This window comes from Patella vulgata, chromosome 4, assembly GCF_932274485.2.
Source record: "Patella vulgata chromosome 4, xgPatVulg1.2, whole genome shotgun sequence".
Taxonomy (NCBI): Eukaryota; Metazoa; Mollusca; class Gastropoda; family Patellidae; genus Patella; species Patella vulgata.
This window is the reverse complement of record NC_065882.2, coordinates 27475180-27496076: the sequence shown is the minus strand read 5'-3', so window position 1 is coordinate 27496076 and position 20897 is coordinate 27475180. Positions and strand designations below refer to the sequence as shown.

Genomic DNA, 20897 nt, shown 5'->3' with positions numbered 1-20897 from the left:
ATGACAAAATGAAATGAAGTTCACATTCATCGATTTATTCCAAATGATCGTTAGACTAAGTAAGGCACAGACTGACCATTATAAGGGTAAAATGATACCCGGGGTCAAACAGCAAAGTTACCACAGCATCACAACCAAGTCAGTAACGGGTAAATCCTCCTCTGTTTGCCAAACAAGCATTGATCCGACGTGGCATACTCCTAATGAGACGTCTAAGGTCATTTTGGTCCAGATTGTCCCATTCCTGTTGCAACGCAGCAGCAAGTTCTTGGACATTGGCAGGACGTTGTTGACGTTGACGTAACCTCTGTCCAAGCATGTCCCAGACATGCTCGATGGGGGAGAGGTCGGGACTCAGTGCTGGCCAAGGTAATGTGGTGATGTTCTGTTGTTGGAGGTAACCTGTAACGATCCTGGCCCTGTGACATCTTGCGTTGTCATCCTGGAAGATGAAACGGCGGCCATGACGTCGTGCGAACGGCACAACATGGACTGCCAAGATGTTGTCCCGGTAGTACTGGCCTGTAACACGCCCTGCAACAACATGTAAAGCCGTTCTTCCAGCAACAGTGATGCCTCCCCACACCATAACAGAACCACCCCCAAATCGATCATGTCTGATGACGTTAACGTCTTGGAAGCGCTCGTTTCGACGACGCCACACCCTCCTACGTCTGTCCAAAAAATCAACAGTGAACCTTGACTCATCTGAAAACATCACATTGCTCCAGCGTCGATTATCCCAGTGTTGACGATCCCTACACCAACGACGTCTTGCCTGAATGTGATGATCTCTCAAACAAGGGATCACGCGAGGACGTCGGGCGCGAAGGTGACCCCTATGCAGTCGATTCCGAATCGTCTGGCCACTCACTCTCACACCAGTGTCTGTTTGAAGACGAGCGCTGATCTGATTTGCTGTGATGACACGATTTCTCAAGGCCAAGGTACGGATAAATCGATCCTGGGCTTGAGTTGTCGCCCTTGGTCGACCTGAGCGTGGTCTGTCCTGTACAGATTGTGTATCACGGTATCTGGACCATAGCCTGCTTATGACAGACTGAGAAACATTCATCGTCCGCGCCACAACCGCCTGTGTTGTGCCGATCTGTAGCATGCCAAGGGCACATAACCTTTCATTTTGGGTAAGCCGACGCATATCAAAATTTGTTTTCTGGTCACTAAAACAATTAAACTGATGTTTCCACCCTGGAATTCAATGCCACAATGACTGTAACATTCAAAATCAGAGTCGTGCAAATCTTGGGTTGGACCCCCATGATGATCCCAAGCATCACCTGCATTCCATGCGGTAGCTATTGGTGCGTTTGGGCGTCACATGTAACTGGAAATGTTTCTTCTGTTAGGTTCTATAGTGACTTTTTTCGTAGTCATTTGCATATTTTAGTATTATGCCCCCAAAATCAAATATCCCCTACTTTTTTTGAATAGTATATTTCGGAAGTTCTGCATTCATTTGCTGCCGTATAAACGAAGACACGTAATTCTAAAGGAATATTATGGTTGTGAATTTGATGCCGAAGCAGGATCGACAAGCTTTCATTCAACATATTACGAAAATGCTTAATTTTGTAGGACATTTACTGACATAAATTTGAATGCCGTACGTGAATTAAGTGTGAAAAATAGCGAGGTCACCGATTTTTATTACGTACGGGATTTGAATATTTTGTTGACATGTGGTTTTTAATTGTGGTATGAATTGAAAACTGTACGGGAATTAAATATGAAAAATAGCGAGGTTCACCTATTTTTATTACGTACGGGATTTTAATATTTTGACATGTGACTTTTAATTGTGGTACGAATTCGTCTGCTTAAAAAATGATAAGAGTTATGCCCCTTTATTTTTGGTAAAATGTCCGACAAGAAAAATTTTGAAATCCCATCACTGGTCGAATCATTCATATAAATCCAATATGGCCGCCTTTGGAAATCTTAAAACTCTAATATTTTATGTATTATGGGCAGACAATGTGAAAAGACGTAATGATTAAACAAAGAACCGGGACAATTCTTCGACAATGTTATGATAATTCACGAAAGGGGGATTTGGAATTTGACTAGAAGAGATTTATCAAAACAGCAGCCACACTATTATCTGCTGAAAGATTATTAAACAAAATCAATCACACCTCCAGAAAAGTATTACTATACCTGGACCAGAAACAATAAAGTTTTTGGGTGCATTGACAAATTTTGCATCAATTTTGCTGAAGAATACACAACCACTTTCAACTGTTTAAACGATCCTATGGCACCACCCTATTTATCCGATTTGATTAAACAATATGTGCCTTTTCGTTCCTTACGTTCATCTCATAAAAACCAACTTGTATGTCCAGTACAGAAGTCAAAGTTTGGTGAGAGAGCTTTTGCGTACGCAGCACCAAAAGAATGATACACATTGCCTCTGGAAGTCCAAAATAGTCCAAACTTGGCTATATTTTGAACTATAAATTAAATGCTTCACTTTCCATTTGTATATTGTAACTTGACTATTCCTTTGTATATTTGTATATACATTGTACATGTATGTTTTTTATAATCATATCTACTTTGTAAAGCGCCACAGAGCATTTAGACTGACTGAATGTTCAGGGCCATAGAAAATGATTATTATTATTATTATTATTATTATGTTTGGTAAAAGCGGCGAGACCCCAAGCAATTTTAGACCTATTTCATTCAGCGTTCGCGATACAGCTACATCATATTTATGGGCCAGGATTTCTGATCGGTACTTTGAATGTATACGGCTTCTGTACCTCTTATTTGAAATTAAAGCAACAACGATGTAGTGATGCCAGACTTCCATGTTGTGGTTCCTTTTTGATCGTAAAATAAAACTACTGGTTAGTTCGTTTCTACAGCTTTCGTTGCAAGGGTTCTATGTTCCACGTTCTCAATAAGGCTCAATTTCACTCAACACCCTCTTTTATAACCCCCTAATTTCTGCACGTCATAGACTGACCTAGGCGTTCATTTCCTCCCCAAATATGGAATAAGCACCCCCATTCTCCCAAAACCAGGGGGAGAACGTTACCTTATTTGGTCTATCAACCACATGCCACAAACAGATAGGATATTTTGACAATGGTAAGGATTTTACCAAACTATCACTGGTTTTTTATAATGTGAATAAAAATATCATTCATCTTCATTAGTGTGTGGGATTTGACCCGCCAATTTTTATTAACTAATTCACCCGACGCCAACTTAAAGATTGAAATTCATAGTCAACGATTTGCATGAACCTGAACCAATTGTATACAGGATACTACATCGTCATTAAAAGAAGAATTGTTAGCAGAAGAATTGTACAGTCCATAATTGAAATCCAGGTCTATCAGAAACCTGTTAAAACCTTTACAAACTTATGACATGTATATAGATATTCAAGAAATATATGAATTGTTTGACAAGATGATACAAGTAATACATTTCCACCCTCTAAACTCAACCATTCACAAGAAACTGGATGTTTATGGTTCCAATGGCAGCCATATTGGATTTATACTAATCATTGGACTATGATGTTACGACTTCCCGGTGACGTAATATGGCAATGTTTTTCTGATTCTTTGGTAGCACTTTCCTATCTACCCGTAATACATTTATACCCTCCAAACTCATCAATTCCCGAGATATTGGAGTGTTAAGGTGCCAATAGCGGCCATATTGGATTTATGCTAATTTTTGGTCGTATGACGTTATGGCGTCGCCTGGCATAGTTTTTTCTAGTTCTTTGGTAGCACTTTCCTTACATTCTCCAAACTTAACCCTTCCCGAGATATCAGGGTTTTAAGTTTCAATTAATTATTGGCCGTATGACGTCACAGGAACGTCTTTTAGCTATGTTTTTGGTCGTATGACGTTATGGCGACGCCTGGCATAGTTTTTTCTAGTTCTTTGGTAGCACTTTCCTTACATTCTCCAAACTTAACCCTTCCCGAGATATCAGGGTTTTAAGTTTCAATTAATTATTGGCCGTATGACGTCACAGGAACGTCTTTTAGCTATGTTTTTCTGAGTCATCTGTACCACTTTCCTATCTACCCGTAATACATTTACACCCTCAAAGCTCAACTTTTCCTGATATAATGGAGTTTTAAGGTGCCAATGGCGGCCATATTGGATTTATGCTAATCACTCGAAAACCTATCTTTTTATTTTGGGTGATTTATGTTTAAGAGACCTTCAGGGGCCCCTCTACCAGATTTCATCGAAAAAAATTCTGTTGCAATTTGTTCTAGGTATCCACTCCATATGGCTTATCTTTACTCGACTAAACTGGCAACCCGACATATTGTCTGTCAGCTTATTGTCTGGGGTTTAAAGGACAATATTGGTGCCAGTCATTATCACATATGTGATATAGCTGGTTAAACACATTCCAAATATAATTTTAACACAGAGATCATTGCTACGATAGCTGAGTAATACAGGTTTCCTGAATCGGAAGTGACGAACGCCAAAGGAAAACACGAGTCATCCCTCTATCAAAATCTTACATAATGTATCTTTAAATATTCTCAAACAGAAATGATTTTCAAATGTATTACGTTATAGTTTATTGCAACGTATCTGATTCTGCTATTTGAGCTTCATGAATGATGCTGGTTGCTTAGATTGGATGTAGAATTATAAACTAAAGGTGAAGTTTGAGAAATTCTTTATATTGACAAATAAATTATTGTCTCCAGTTGTCACAGAAACAGACATTTTTTTTTGCTGTCTGTATGCTGATGAACCTTAAATTGGCATTGTGGATGACATTTCAGACAAATTGAAGGACTATCATACAATTTATGCATCCACTTGGAACTGCAAAACAGTTTAGCTTGCCACAGAAAGAAGACTTTTGTTGGATGGACCTCCTGGAAATATCATCTGCTGAATTGAAGCACCCTTGCTCCATTCTTCTTCTTCCAGAGGATACATAATTGATACAAATGATGCAAACAAAACTGTAGAAGTTTAAGTGACAACTGGAGACAATAATTTATTTGTCAATATAAAAAACTTCTCAAACTCCACCTTTAATTTATAATTCTACATCCAATCTAAGCATCCAGCAAATGATGTTTAAAGATACATTATGTAAGATTTCGATAGCCATTCTTGCTACATTGTATAATAGTTCGAAAATAGATAATGTAAAATGAATATTGAAAATTTCATTCAAATTACTCTATTGCGATGCGAGCGAAGATATTAGTCTTTGAAGGTTTGACAAGACGTGTGCAATAATTTCAACCACCGTACTGGTTGTTCGAAGCTAAGTATCGCTCCTCCATTTTTAGGTTAAATCAAAATATGGCTGAACTGTTCTAATCTATTTAATATCGGAGAAATCCGATGCCATCAAGAGTTGATTACGGTCTGGATAAGTTAATTAATGTCTAATTAATAATTTAGAATGCATTTCAGGCCTAACGAAAGACCTGCAATAGGCAGATTTAGCTCTTGCATAATTTATGTTTAAATAGCAGAATCAGATATCTGTTGCAACAGGTTATGACATATACATTTGAAAATCATTTGTTTGAAAATATTTAAAGATACATTATGTAAGATGAGATAAAAGACTGACTGTTCTCGCTTTTATAGTTGACAAATAGATAAAGAAAACAGAATATGCTGAAAATATCAGTCAAATTACTTCACTCTCTGAACTGAAATATAAATGATTCAGTTTACAGCTAGCCTAGGTCCTCATTACTAACGTTGGTACGATGAAGGCTTATGGTCTTTATGAGTTAATTAATGTCTAATCAATAATTTAGATAACATTTCAGGCCCAAAGAAAGACCTGGAATAGGCAGATTTAGCTCTTGCATAATGCATGTTTAAGTGACAGCTAAAGCTTTCTTGTCTCTAAAGTTAAACCTTATCCAATCATGACTGAAAAAAAAAAAATCCAAATTTGAAATTTTTATCTTCAATGTCATCATTTGATTTATCTAATGTAAAACACTTCAAAATAGTAAATGGTATGTATGCTTATTCAACATTTGTGGAAAAACAAAATTTTTTACATCTCCAATTTTTTCATATATGAAAGGCATGATGCTGGGCTTCGATTCTAGATGACCTTGACCTCTGGCATCAGAGAGCAACAAGGTCAGATGAAAGGTTAAAGGTCAGGTCAAAAGGTCATGATACTTAAATATACTCCTATATACACAACGAAACCATTTTTGGAATCCCTGGACAATTCCCTGTTTATTGGTACCAATTTCATTGTGATCCGTCCATTAGTAGCTGGGATATTGGCCTTTAAAGATTAGAAGGATCGTTCGTTTTAACCCATTTTCGCAAATTTCAGTCACCCATAGCAACCAAACCAAACTGTTCATCTGATTTCGTTAAAATTTGGGAAATCAGCTTTGCCACCCCACATAAACATGTACATAAAATTTCATGAAAATCCAAGGAGGTGGGGTTAAACCCATTGGGTGATTTGACATGGAATGACCCCTGATTACCTTGATCTCTAAATTAGATGAATTATTCAAAAAAGAGGAGAAAGATGCTGCATATGAATACTATTCAAACTTTGAGAATTACAAGAAGACACATGAAATTTCTATGAGTGATTATGTCAATGAGTTTGAACAAAGATATCAGAAAGCTAAGAAATATCAAATGACTCTCTCTGATTCAGTTTTGGCCTATAAACTGTTAGACAATGCTAATTTATCTGTGAAGGAAGGAGAAACAACTTGCTTTGACAGACTCTACAGCCGATGGAACCTTTACATCAATGAAATCCGCCCTGAAAAGAATATTTAACAGTGGTCTACTGACAAATAGTACTGATAGTCAAGGCATCGCCATCAAGGAAGAATCTGCAATGTACACTGGATCATCAGAGTATTATTTATCCCCACAACGTTTAGATGAATCAGGGAATTTCCGAGGTAGAATTAACAGTAATATTCTGGTACCAGATATCAAACAAACTCAACACAAAAAGGAACGAATCTTGTAAGATTTGGAAGGAGAACAAATTGTGCTATTTGTAATTCAACTTTTCACTGGGCTAAAGACTGTCCACACAAGCAAAGTGATGTTAATTATTCAAAATATGATGATGCCTTTGATGACGAAAAAAAGAGACATGCAACTTTATTTTATTTACTAAAAGTTATGAGCCATCTAAAAATGAGGTTTTTATGGCTGAATGTTTTGGGTGCATTGTTTTGGACACTGCATGTTCACGAACTGTTTGTGGCAATAAATGGCTATTATACTAATTCCTTAAAGGATAATTGGAAATCAAAAGTGGCTGTAAAATCAAGCAGGAAAGAATTTAAATTTGGAGATGGTGACCAAGCAACAATGTTTGACAAGCCAGTACAATTACTATTCACGTCAAGTGGTCATTATTGTATCAATCTACGAGAAAATATGGTCCAGAAAAGTCCAGATTTTGAAGAAACTCTTGTTATTGATGTTAATTTAAATAGATCTGATAAGTTAAAAATTTTGAATAAGCTGCACAAACAATTTGGGCATGCAAATAGTGTTGACTGAGAAAAGTTCATAGACAGGACAATAAAGAAGACAAAATAATAAGTGAGTACCCATTAATAATACTCAACAATCAAATGATAATGACACTATTATTGAAGATGAGGAAGTTGATGACATAATTCCTCACACAGATGAAAATAAAATTCTGCATGTAAATCACAATCAACAAGCTGTTAGGAATGAAATAGACGATCAAACTGAAACAATTAATGTAAAGCCAGAACAATTGATAACATTTAAAAATAGTGCTAATGAAGAATTCAGTGCTAAAGTGATAAATCGAGTAGGAAAAATATCTGGTATCAATAGAAACTGGTTTAACGTTGAATACAAAACATCAGACACTTTATCAGAGGTAAAACAATCTGTAGATTTATCTCAGATGAAAGATTTAACGATTACACAAGAAAATCCCACTCAAAACGATGAAGCAAATGTGATGATCCTTGAAAATATTTCCTTTGAAAGTAGCAAACATGTGGAACTTAATAGTTGGAGACTAAATTCTGTGTACCAAGAAGTTGATGATAACGGCCAATCTTACATCACAAAAAGATGGGTCTGTACTTTAAAAGAAATATCTAATGGAATCAAGCCAAAATCACAACTTGTTGTGAGGGGGTTTGAAGAGCTAGAAGATGAAAGTGTTCAAAAGGACTCCCCTGCATGTGCCAAGGAATCATTACGTGTCATTCTGGCAATTTTAGCTCAAAATCACTGGAGACCTTTTTCAATGGATATAAAAAAAGCCTTCCTGCAGGGAAAATCTCTTAAAAGAGATGTATTTGTAAAACCACCAAAAATGGATTAGGCGATGCATCCCTGTATTGGTACAATACAGTGAAATCAGTTATGATTGAACTTGGTGCAAACATTTCTAAAATAGACCCAGCTGTGTTTTATTGGACTGGTGAGAAGGGCGAACTGAAAGGTGTGTTAGCATGTCATGTTGATCATTTCATCTGGGGAGGTATTCCTGAATTCGAGAGTGACATCATTACTAAACTTCGTAAGTTCGTGAGAGATTTGCTTATGGCAAGGAAGAGAAGAACGGCATTTAAATATGTAGGCATAGACTTGGAATTTTAGTGATGGCAATATATTTTTTAAATCAGAATAATTACGCTAAAAGCCTCACACCAATCAAGATTCCAAATAACAAATTACAACAGAAGGAATCCTCACTAACACGGATGAGATAACTACATTGTGCTCTAAAATTGGTCAGATTCTATGGATAAGTCATCAGAGTCGTCCGGATTTGATATTTGATGCATTTTGTCTTGCTTCACGGGTAAAAGATGCCAAAGTGAAAGATTTGTTAGATGTAAACAAACTGATCAAACGTGTTAAATCAGAATTTACAGGATGGGGGCATGCAAGGTGGACATTTAATTCTTTTAAAAGGAAAAGGAAGAAAGTTTACACCAATATCCTGGAATTCTAAAAGAATTAGATGTGTCGTTCGCAGTACACTTTCTTGAGAGACACTAGCAATGGCGGATGCCGTTGACACTGGAATTTTTATCTTAATTTTATATTCTGAACTAGTAACTGGTTGTACAGATCCAACAAAATTACCTTTAGTTTGTGTTACTGACAATAAATCTTTATTATAAGCCATTAAATCTACAAAATGTGTGACCGAGAAAAGACTTTGACTAGAAATTACCGGAATCAAGGAAATGGTGAAATACAATCAAATCAAAGAAATTATTTGGTCCGAAACAAAAAGTCAATTAGCTGATTGTCTAACTAAACATGGATCATCAGCTCTTGTACTCATGAAAACATTACAAGACGGTGTTTTGAAACTCAAAATTTAATAGTGATGCAAAGTGTAAACTTTCTATTTTAAACTCAAATGGTTCAACTAGCGTTCCAAGTAGAATGTGTTCAACTATTTATTTCATAGTGTTAAACTTACAATTTTTATTTACCTTACTTTAATTAAAAACTTTTATTTAAAGAGACAGAGTGAAGATTGATAACATCTAGTTTTATTTGGAGTGGTTTCCCTTGAAAAAGTTCTGAGTGGAGCTTGACTTTGTTTTTGTAATGGAAAGGTCATTTCATTAAAATGTGTTGACAAGACAAAGAGTCTTAATTATTGAGTTATTATAACGTCCTACTGTTGTGCTCTGACTGGGCTAATGAAGACAGGAATGGTAAATGGGCAGTAAGTAATGACAATAACATTCTGAAAAATGGACCCTCCCTCAATCAAGTTAGGTGACAAACATGGCTTAATTAGTTTGGATATGTTTTTACTCCAAATATATCATCAAAGCACACGCCGGAAGGTATCTTTAATATATTTTTGAATTTGCCCAGGTTTCAAAAGTTAGGTACAACGTTGTATCATCTGCAAATAAACATATATTAGAGATATAGATAATATTTTCAGTACTATCATTGATATAAATAAGGAAAAAACGTGAATCCAATACTAATCCTTATATAGGGAACACCTGCGATTGTATTATTCAGATTAGAGCTGCCGCCTTTAATAATGACTGGTTGTTTTCTGTCTATACTAGTTTCCCTCGAATACCGAAACAACTCAGTTAGGTGTTCATCAGACAGTCGTATATGCTTCAGTTGCTATGTATGCAATTTAATAGATAGCATATTGTGTGTGACCTTTGATAGTTCATTCCATATAGCAGAATTTAAAAAATCCATGGCTTTTCAATTTTTACTGAGAAGAAATGAAAAGAGGTACATCCAATTTTATTTCACTTATATAATCTAGGAACCATATCCTGGAACTTGAAGGCAATATTGCCGTTTGATCCCCTTGACCCCCTGTAGCTTATATGATTACATGTCATTTGGGACTCACGTCATTTGGGACTCAAAAAAATATGACCACGACATTTGGGACTCGGGTATACGTCGTTTGGGACTCGGGTTTACGACGTTTGGGACTCGGGATAATTTATTAGAAATAAGCCAATTCAAAACACGAAAGAAAATATTTATGAACATGAAACACGTGGTTAGTAAAAGGCTCAACCAAACGATAAAACATTAGTTGCACTTACGGTTCTTTGATAATCATCTTTGATAATCATCAGTTCTCATAAAAGTTATAAATTTATTTAAAACGAATAATATGCTGATGAATTTATTTGAAAATGACCTACACAAAAAACAAAATAAATATTTACATGACATGCAATCTTTTTTTTACAAGCCCCTAGAAATTGTTAACGATAATCCGTGAGCTGCACGTTGACATGCTTGTCGTAGATGGCAACACCAATCGATAAATTAGTTCGTACAAGGCAAAGTTTTTTTGTGGAAAATATAAGAAATGGCAACGATCAAAGCGGGATAATTAAAGCTGATTAACTGATAATCCCAATGTTATTACAGTATGTTCAAAAAAACCTAACGGTTCTTTGGTGGATGAGGAAAAACGTGAGTTGTCAATCATCGAGAATGGCGGCCGTGTGTTGATTGCAGTTATACCGTTTCACGAAAAAACATTATCAGTGGTCGGTCAATCAAGCTCGTTTACTATTTGATAAAAGAAAAACTCGAATAAAACTCGAATAAAACAAAACAAAGGAGAACTAGCAGTGTTAATCGCGGTCTCAACAATCGCCGATCAACTAGTAAATAAAACGAAAGACAACTAAGACAGCTGTTACTATATATCTCATAAATAAATAGTCCCAACTGTCGTTTATATTGAGTCCCAACTGTCGTTTATATTGAGTCCCAAATGTCGTTTGTGTTGAGTCCCAATTGACACCAATCAAGTCCCAAACGTCGTCAACTGAGTCCCAAATGTCATTTATGTTGAGTCCCAAATGACGTGAGTCCCAAATGACGTGATACCGCTTATATACTATTCAAAAAAAGTAGGGGATATTTGATTTTGGGGGCATAATACTAAAATATGCAAATGACTACGAAAAAAGTCACTATAGAACCTAACAGAAGAAACATTTCCAGTTACATGTGACGCCCAAACGCACCAATAGCTACCGCATGGAATACAGGTGATGCTTGGGATCATCATGGGGGTCCAACCCAAGATTTGCACGACTCTGACTTTGAATGTTACAGTCATTGTGGCATTGAATTCCAGGGTGGAAACATCAGTTTAATTGTTTTAGTGACCAGAAAACAAATTTTGATATGCGTCGGCTTACCCAAAATGAAAGGTTACGTGCCCTTGGCATGCTACAGATCGGCACAACACAGGCGGTTGTGGCGCGGATGATGAATGTTTCTCAGTCTGTCATAAGCAGGCTATGGTCCAGATACCGTGATACACATTCTGTACAGGACAGACCACGCTCAGGTCGACCAAGGGCGACAACTCAAGCCCAGGATCGATTTATCCGTACCTTGGCCTTGAGAAATCGTGTCATCACAGCAATTCAGATCAGCACTCGTCTTCAAACAGACACTGGTGTGAGAGTGAGTGGCCAGACGATTCGGAATCGACTGCATAGGGGTCACCTTCGCGCCCGACGTCCTCGCGTGATCCCTTGTTTGAGAGATCATCACATTCAGGCAAGACGTCGTTGGTGTAGGGATCGTCAACACTGGGATAATCGACGCTGGAGCAATGTGATGTTTTCAGATGAGTCAAGGTTCACTGTTGATTTTTTGGACAGACGTAGGAGGGTGTGGCGTCGTCGAAACGAGCGCTTCCAAGACGTTAACGTCATCAGACATGATCGATTTGGGGGTGGTTCTGTTATGGTGTGGGGAGGCATCACTGTTGCTGGAAGAACGGCTTTACATGTTGTTGCAGGGCGTGTTACAGGCCAGTACTACCGGGACAACATCTTGGCAGTCCATGTTGTGCCGTTCGCACGACGTCATGGCCGCCGTTTCATCTTCCAGGATGACAACGCAAGATGTCACAGGGCCAGGATCGTTACAGGTTACCTCCAACAACAGAACATCACCACATTACCTTGGCCAGCACTGAGTCCCGACCTCTCCCCCATCGAGCATGTCTGGGACATGCTTGGACAGAGGCTACGTCAACGTCAACAACGTCCTGCCAATGTCCAAGAACTTGCTGCTGCGTTGCAACAGGAATGGGACAATCTGGACCAAAATGACCTTAGACGTCTCATTAGGAGTATGGCACGTCGGATCAATGCTTGTTTGGCAAACAGAGGAGGATTTACCCGTTACTGACTTGGTTGTGATGCTGTGGTAACTTTGCTGTTTGACCCCGGGTATCATTTTACCCTTATAATGGTCAGTCTGTGCCTTACTTAGTCTAACGATCATTTGGAATAAATCGATGAATGTGAACTTCATTTCATTTTGTCATTTGTTTATTCGTCAGTTTCTTTAGGTGTCTTTAATAACACTTAAAAATCAAATATCCCCTACTTTTTTTGAATAGTATATACCGGTAGGTTTAAACATGACATAGGTTCTCAGTGTTTAAACACTTGTCATACTGGAAGATGTTAACATTAGACTAGTGTATCAACTCCCTGAAAGAATTCATCCCAAAATTTAAACCTACCACAGAATGAGCACTTGAATTTACTCTCCAATATGAGCAAGGAAACTGTCTAAAATGTGCTCTCTGAGGCATAAAATGGGGAAAAATCAATTTCTGAGGTACTATTGGGTTCTGAGGTCTGTCAACGTATTTCTGTTTTTCGGGCATAGTAATCATACTCTGCCCTGTGCATGACTTGAAAGTTTATTAATTACAGATTTATTATTAGTAAAATTAAATATATACTTTATAGGTAATATGAAAGCTGTGACAGATGGATTAAAGTTATTAAATCAAGCTGACCCTTGTGTTATAGTTAGTGTACAGGAAACGGGTGAACATGTTATAATAACAGCTGGTGAAGTACATTTACAAAGATGTATTGATGATCTACAAGAAAGGTAAATATAACATTGTTTCATTAAACCTTGGTATCCAATATTGATACCAATATAAAGGTTATCTCAAGTACTGTGGCCATGACGACTGAAATCCAGGCCCATACTATTATTCCAGTTAGATATTAGTGTTTGGTGTAATAAATGAGACAGGGCAATATTCTTCTTTCTAGAACATCCGGCCGGTATTACTTATCATTTGAGTAGTTTACATAGCTGACAGAATTTTATTGTACTTAATTCTACACCTTTTCTGTTATTCCTATTTTTATATGCCCACATTGAAATGTGGTCGTATAATGTCGTCATCCCCGTCCGTCCGCCGGTCCGGCGTCCACAAGCAATTGTGGACGCTCTAGAGGCTAAAGTTAATATCTGATTGACTTTAAATTTATACACAGTGCTTAAGGTCTTGAGACGAAGAAGCCTATTGATTTTCAGCGATTTCCGATAATTACTGCCAGAGTTATGGCCCTTGATCACTTTGAAAAATCTTGTGGACGCTCTAGAGGCCAAATTTAAAATCCGATTAACTGTAAATTTATACACAGTGTTTAAGGTCATGAGACGAAAAAGCCTATTGATTTTTAGCGATTTCCAATAATTACTGCCAGAGTTATGGCCCTTGATCCCTTTGAAAAATCTTGTGGACGCTCTAGAAGCCAAAGTTAATATCTGATTGACTTTAAATTTATACACAGTGTTTAAGTTCATGAGACGAAAAAGCCTATTGATTTTCAGCGATTTCCAATAATTACTGCCAGAGTTATGGCCCTTGATCACTTCAAGAAATCTTGTGGACGCTCTAGAGGCCAAAGTTAATATACGATTGACCATAAATTTATACACAGTGTTTAAGGTCATGAGACGAAGAATCCTATTGATTATTCCAATGTGTTGATATTTTCTCAGTGTTTAATGACCTGTCTAACATTTTACTTTTACATTTACCTGTCTATAAAACGTTTTATGTATATTTGTCTATATATACTCACCTATGTGTGCTTATTGTGTGCTTATTATATATCTTTCCCTTTTTTTCTTCACCTATGTGTGCTTATTGTGTGTTTGCAGACTAAAGTAATACCATAATGACCTCGCAAAAACCTAAAGCAACTCGCTCTTTTGTGCGAAAACAATTTGGGGAGGAATTGTATATAGAAACAGCTGGAATTGCCAGTGGAGTCTTACCTTTCAATAAAGAGTCCAGTGGCAAATCCATCTGTTTCTATATACAATTCCTCCCCTAAATGTTTTTATGCCAAAGAGCGAGTTTCTTTAGGTTTTGGCAAGGTCCTTACGGTACTTTAGTTTGCAAGCACAAATATGTGAGAATATAGACAAACATAGCCTACATATAGACAAAATATAGGTGAGTATGTGGATAAGTACACATAAAATGTTTTCAAGAAAATGTAACGGTAAATGTTAGACAGGTCACTAATAACTGAAAAAATATCAACACGTATGAAATTTGTGAAAATATTGTCGCCATCTTGGATTTACGCTATTTTGGATTTTTAAATCTTAAATTTAACATCACCAATGAACTCACCGACCTGAAAACCCTAGCATAGAGTCAAGATGAGGTTTATACAGGAAAAATAATGAAGATTTTTAATGAAATCTAAATTATCACTCTCAGTTTAACCTCCACTATCTTCAGGGGGTGTGTACAGGGGGATAAGAAAGAAATATGTTCATACATGGGTAGGGTAACTACAACTTTTGGGGGGGCCCCGAAAAAATTCATATTTAACACCACTGCACCAGCCCCTATTATAATCATCTTAACAATACTACTACTACTCTCAAGCCAAATATTAATATAGTTCAAAGCAGTATACGCTCTTTAAAGGACCCAAACTGTGGAATTTGTTACTGCGGTCCTTGAAAATCCTTGAATATCCTTAAATTTAAAATTTCATTTTCAAGGTCTTGAATATCCTTGAATTTCGCGGAAATAGGAAAATATCCTTGAATTTCAGTTGAGATCCTTAATTTTGTTTCAAATGTCTTCAATTCCTTTTAAATATGAGATTATAACGATAGTTGGAAATGTTTTGGTTATTTTTAACATGAAAAATTGTAACTTTAGGCTAAAAAATGTCCTTGAAAATCCTTGAATTTGACGTATATTTATCCTTGAATATCCTTGAAAAAATGTTTGACGAAGCCGCGGGAACCCTGAAAAACTTTAAATAACCAAAATTAAAAACCTATAAGGAGATCTCTTATGATATGTGTTCTGTACATGTATATCTCCATATTATAAACATGTACATATTGTATATTTGTTAATACATGTTATATCTATATGTATTCAAACTTTCTGTTATATGACCCGCATATACATGCATGTACTCCAAAGATCTTGATTCCTTTCGATATTCACGCATATCAGATCGTAACTTCCTCAATTATGGCCCTTTTTTAGCTTGTGGACACTCTTAGAGGTCACAATTTTTATCCGGTTTTGATGAAACTTGAAATGTATATGTATAACCCAAAGATCATGGTTCCTTTCTGTAGTCGCGCATATCGGACTGTAACTTCCTGGATTATGGCCCCTGATTGTACAAAAAATCGCATTTTTATCTTGTGGTTCTTCTAGAGGTCACAATTTTTATCCGATTTAAAAAAATGTTCAAATATATCACTGTTACACCATACTGACAATTGCTGTGGAATTCCGTGAAAATTGGACCAAAACTGCCTGACAAAATGGCCTCTCCTCGTACCCAAATATTATAAAAGTATGGTATATCAAGGTTGCAGGCCCTCTAAAGGTCACAATTTTGATCCTTTTTTATACGCCCACATTGAAATGTGGTCGTATATTGTCGTCGCCCCCGTCCGTCAGTCCGTCTGGCAGTCCGGCGTCCACAATTGCTTGTGGACGCTCTAGAGGCTAAAGTTAATATCTGATTGACTTTAAATTTATACATAGTGTTTAAGGTCTTGAGACGAAGAAGCCTATTGATTTTCAGCGATTTCCGATAATTACTGCCAGAGTTATGGCCCTTGATCACTTTAAAATCTTGTGGACGCTCTAGAGGCCAAAGTTAATATCCAATTGACCTTAAATTTATACACAGTGTTTGAGGTCATGAGATGAAGAAACCTATTGATTTTCAACGATTTCCGATAATTACTGCCAGAGTTATGGCCCTTGATCACTTCAAAAAATCTTGTGGATGCTCTAGAGGCTAAAGTTAACATCCGATTGACATTAAATTTATACACAGTGTTTAAGGTCATAAGATGATGAAGCCTATTGGTTTTCAGCGATTTCTGATAATTACTGCCAGAGTTATGGCCCTTGATAACTTCAAAAAATCTTGTGGATGCTCTAGAAGCGAAAGTTAATATTCGATTGACTTTAAATTTATACACAGTGTTTAAGGTCATGAGACGAAGAAGCCTATTGATTTTCAGCGATTTCCAATATTTGCTGCCAGAGTTATGGCCCTTGATCACTTTGAAAAATCTTGTGGACGCTCTAGAGGCCAAAGTTAATATCCGATTGACTTTCAATTTATACACAGTGTTTAAGGTCATGAGACGAAGAAGCCTATTGATTTTCAGCGATTTCCGATAATTACTGCCAGAGTTATGGCCCTTGATCACTTCAAAGAATCTTGTAGATGCTCTAGAGGCTAAAGTTAATATCCGATTGAGTTTAAATTTATACACAGTGTTTGAGGTCATGAGACGAAGATTCCTATTGATTTTCAACGATTTCCGATAATTACTGCCAAAGTTATGGCCCTTGATCACTTTGCAAAATCTTGTGATGCTCTTAAGGCTAAAGTTATAATCCGATTGACTTCAGATTGATACACAGAGTTTAAGATCTTGAGACGAACAAGTATATTGAGATTCAATGAATTTTTATGACTTAAACAGTTAAATCCATGATATTAAAAGCTTTGCATACAAAACGTTAGCATGGGGCAGAACTCTATAAAAACCAAACAAATTCTAATAGTTTTCTGATAATTACTTCGTGAGATGTTGCTCTTAATCAGATATAGTGTATTATAAATGTTTCATTACCGAAAAAAGTAAAAATATGCGACAACCCTTGTTGACTGCCCGGACGATTTAGTTGCTGTGGGCGTATGTTTCGTTGCCTGGCAACCTATCTTTCTGTTTGTATCACAAAGATCTCAGTTCTTTTCAATAATCGTGCATATCGAAACGTAACTTCCTGTATTATGGCCCCTTACTTTTCGAAAAATCACGTTTTTAGCTTGTGGACTCTCTAGAAGTCACAATTTGTATTCAATATTAAAAACATTTTAAATATATCAACGTTACAGCCTAATGATGGTTGAGTTCGAATTTCGTGAAAATCTGACCTAAACTGCCAGACAAAATCGTATGTACATGTAATACAAAGGTTGTGGAACCTCTAGAGGTCACAATATTTGTCTGATTTTGATGAACCTTGAAATATATGATTATATCCCAAAGATCTCAGCTTCTTTCGATATTCACACATTTCAGACCATAACTTCCTGGATTATAGCCTCTGATTGTATGAAAATCGGGGAGTGGGGTAAGAGCTTGTTCTCTATCCATCTCTTGCAAAGTGGGTGTATCTTGCATAGCAACCGCTGGTTAGATTTGCAATAAAAAAAATTGGATCCCCATGAAATGTATCCTTGAATTGATGGTTATTTTATTTAGAACCTCAGATTTTGAAGGAATATATCCTTAATTACTTTTATACCATTCTAAATTAAATGCTCTGATTTTCTTTCAGATACGCAAAAGTAGAAGTTTCAGTATCTAAACCCATTGTACCATTTCGGGAGACTGTAACCCTTCCTCCTAAAGTAGACATGGTTAATGAGGCTATTATTGACCAAAATCAACCAACAAAATCAAATCGCTTGAAACAGTTCGAAGATGATGATGAAGTGAAAGGGGAAGGAATCGTTGAAATATTTACGCCTGATAAAACTTGTCTTATTCGTATTCATTGTGTTCCTCTGCCTAAAGCAATAACAGAACTTCTAGTTGAACATTCAGATCTTTTAAAGGCTTTACATAAAACAAGTAAAACAGACGATACAGAAAATGTCTTAAACTCGACTGCTGTTCAAAATCTCATTGATTTTAAATCAAAAATAGAAAATAGTTTTAATCAAGAACACAAATCGTGGAAAGGTGCATGTAATCAAATATGGTCATTTGGTCCGAAGAAAACTGGTCCAAATATATTACTCAACCGAATACCAGATTATAACCGGCCATCTGTATGGAGCTGTTTAGATCCAGCGACCAATTCTCAGACAACATTTCAAGATTTAGACAGTTGCATTATCAATGGATTTCAAATGGCTACATTTGCAGGTCCAATGTGTGAGGAACCTATGCATGGTGTTTGTTTTATAATAGAAAAATGGGAATATTTAAACTCAACATCAAACAGACAAGTAGACGATAGATGTGAATCAAGTGCAGCCATTCCTAGAAAGAGAGAAGTATATGGTCCATTGTCCGGTCAGATTATGTCTATAGTGAAAGATGGATGTAGAAAATCATTTGAAACACAGCCTCAAAGATTGGTTGCTGCTATGTATAAATGTGAGATACAGGCTACAGCTGATGTTTTAGGTAAGTACAACAAAAATTTATTTTTTACAATTTATTATAGTATGTATCTGCAGGAGGGCCACACCAAACATAAACAAACCCCAGATGACAAATCCGCAGACAGATGCACAATATACACACATTACAAACAAATGTATATATCAGGTCAAGTGAATGGACCCAGGGGCCAGCTGTAAGTGTACACTGTACTGTACAGTCCACAGCCTGTATACAAACTTCTTAAAGGGGATACTTGAATGAAGATTTTGTAATTGAATTCTCTCAATCTCAAAAATAGTGACAATCACGGGAAAAGGGGTATATCAGGCTACAGCACATGCGTCGACTGAATAAGAAAATATCCCAACCAACCAAGCATGATCCTACTCACACCACCTCCCTTTATTTTTCTAAAAACATAGATGTACAAAAAACTATCATGAATGTGCTGATAATAGCCAAGTGCCATAAGGAACATATTTACAAAAATATATAAACAACTTGTTAAATCAGTAGATTTTATTATACATGATGTTAATTTTGTAGGTAAATTATATGAGGTATTGGGTAAAAGAAATGGACGTGTACTATCAGAAGAAATGAAAGAAGGAACTCAGTTATTTATTGTAGAAGCTACTCTACCAGTTGTTGAAAGTTTTGGTTTTGCTGATATTATGAGAAAAAGAACTAGTGGCCTTGCTAGTCCTCAACTTAAATTTAGTCATTGGGAGGTAAGATTTGTTTAGTTGGGGCATTTTAATTCACAGGCGTTCACTGATCTCCTTAGTAACCACTACAAAATATAAATGACTTTAATAAAAACATTTACTCAGGGAATGATGGGTTAATTTTGCATAATATCTCATTTAATTAAATGTTCATAGATAAATGATATTGCTTCAAAAATATTTTCTTCACAGCAATGAGGAACTGTCTGTAAATAACAAGTGGCATGAACCTGGATACAACCTGTACACTGTATGTGGACAGCTATATTTGCAATACTATTGAGAAACAAGATTACTTTATGTGTTTGTTTTAATTTTTTAGATAATCGATGTGGACCCATACTGGGTGCCTACCACAGAAGAAGAATATCTGCATTTTGGAGAAAAGGCTGACTCACAAAACTGTGCTTTGACTTACATGAATAATGTGAGAAAACGTAAAGGTTTGAAAGTTGAAGAAAAAATGGTTGAACATGGAGAAAAACAAAGAACTTTAACAAGAAATAAATAACAACATATTTTCAAATTTGCTGTTATTTGAGTAAAAATAAGTACTTTCATCAGAAAGAAAATAGTTGACTGTTTGACAATAAATAGTCCAAGTGGCATGCACAGCCAGAAAGGAACTTTTAATGTCTTCTTACGGTAATACTTCAAACAGGACTGAAAATCAACTCGATCCAATCCATTGAAGCTATTGCTAGTGTGCTCCACAGTGAATGTTCACCCTCAAGTTTCCAAGTGATTACACAACAGAGATGCAGTCTATTAACCTATAAATAGCCATCACACGTCATTAACTATACATATATCAAATAATATAGCCCTACAAAATCTAATGTTAACGATTCTGAATTATAGTATTACTAGCAGGATACCCGGCTTCGCTCGGGGGTCATAACTCCGAAACCGGAAGTGGTAGACTAACGCCACCTGGCTTATGTTACTCCCCGGTCCAAGCTACCCCTATACCCCAAATTTCAGACTCGGGGCAGACCTAGTGTAGCCGCCAACCCCGAACAGACCGGCTTCGCTCGGGGGTCATAACTCCGAAACCGGAAGTGGTAGACTAACGCCACCTGGCCTATGTTACTCCCCAGTCCGAGCTAC

General features: G+C 36.6%; 1 protein-coding gene across 2 annotated transcripts in view; it reads left to right on the top strand.

Annotated features, from left to right (window-relative positions):
• Positions 1-20413, top strand: part of LOC126819641 (elongation factor-like GTPase 1) — a 73943-nt gene extending 53530 nt beyond the window's left edge. The window contains exons 1-5 of one of the 2 annotated variants that reach the window (XM_050547782.1): positions 9615-9742; positions 13308-13455; positions 18224-19080; positions 19606-19790; positions 20110-20413. In XM_050547782.1, coding sequence (XP_050403739.1) covers positions 9736-9742; positions 13308-13455; positions 18224-19080; positions 19606-19790; positions 20110-20298 — 1386 coding nt within the window. In that variant the 5' untranslated portion in view covers positions 9615-9735 and the 3' untranslated portion in view covers positions 20299-20413. Of the gene's footprint in view, positions 1-9614; positions 9743-13307; positions 13456-18223; positions 19081-19605; positions 19791-20109 lie in introns of those variants that run through there. The other variant, XM_050547781.2, reaches the window with a different exon arrangement.
• The last annotated feature ends 484 nt before the right edge of the window (positions 20414-20897 follow it).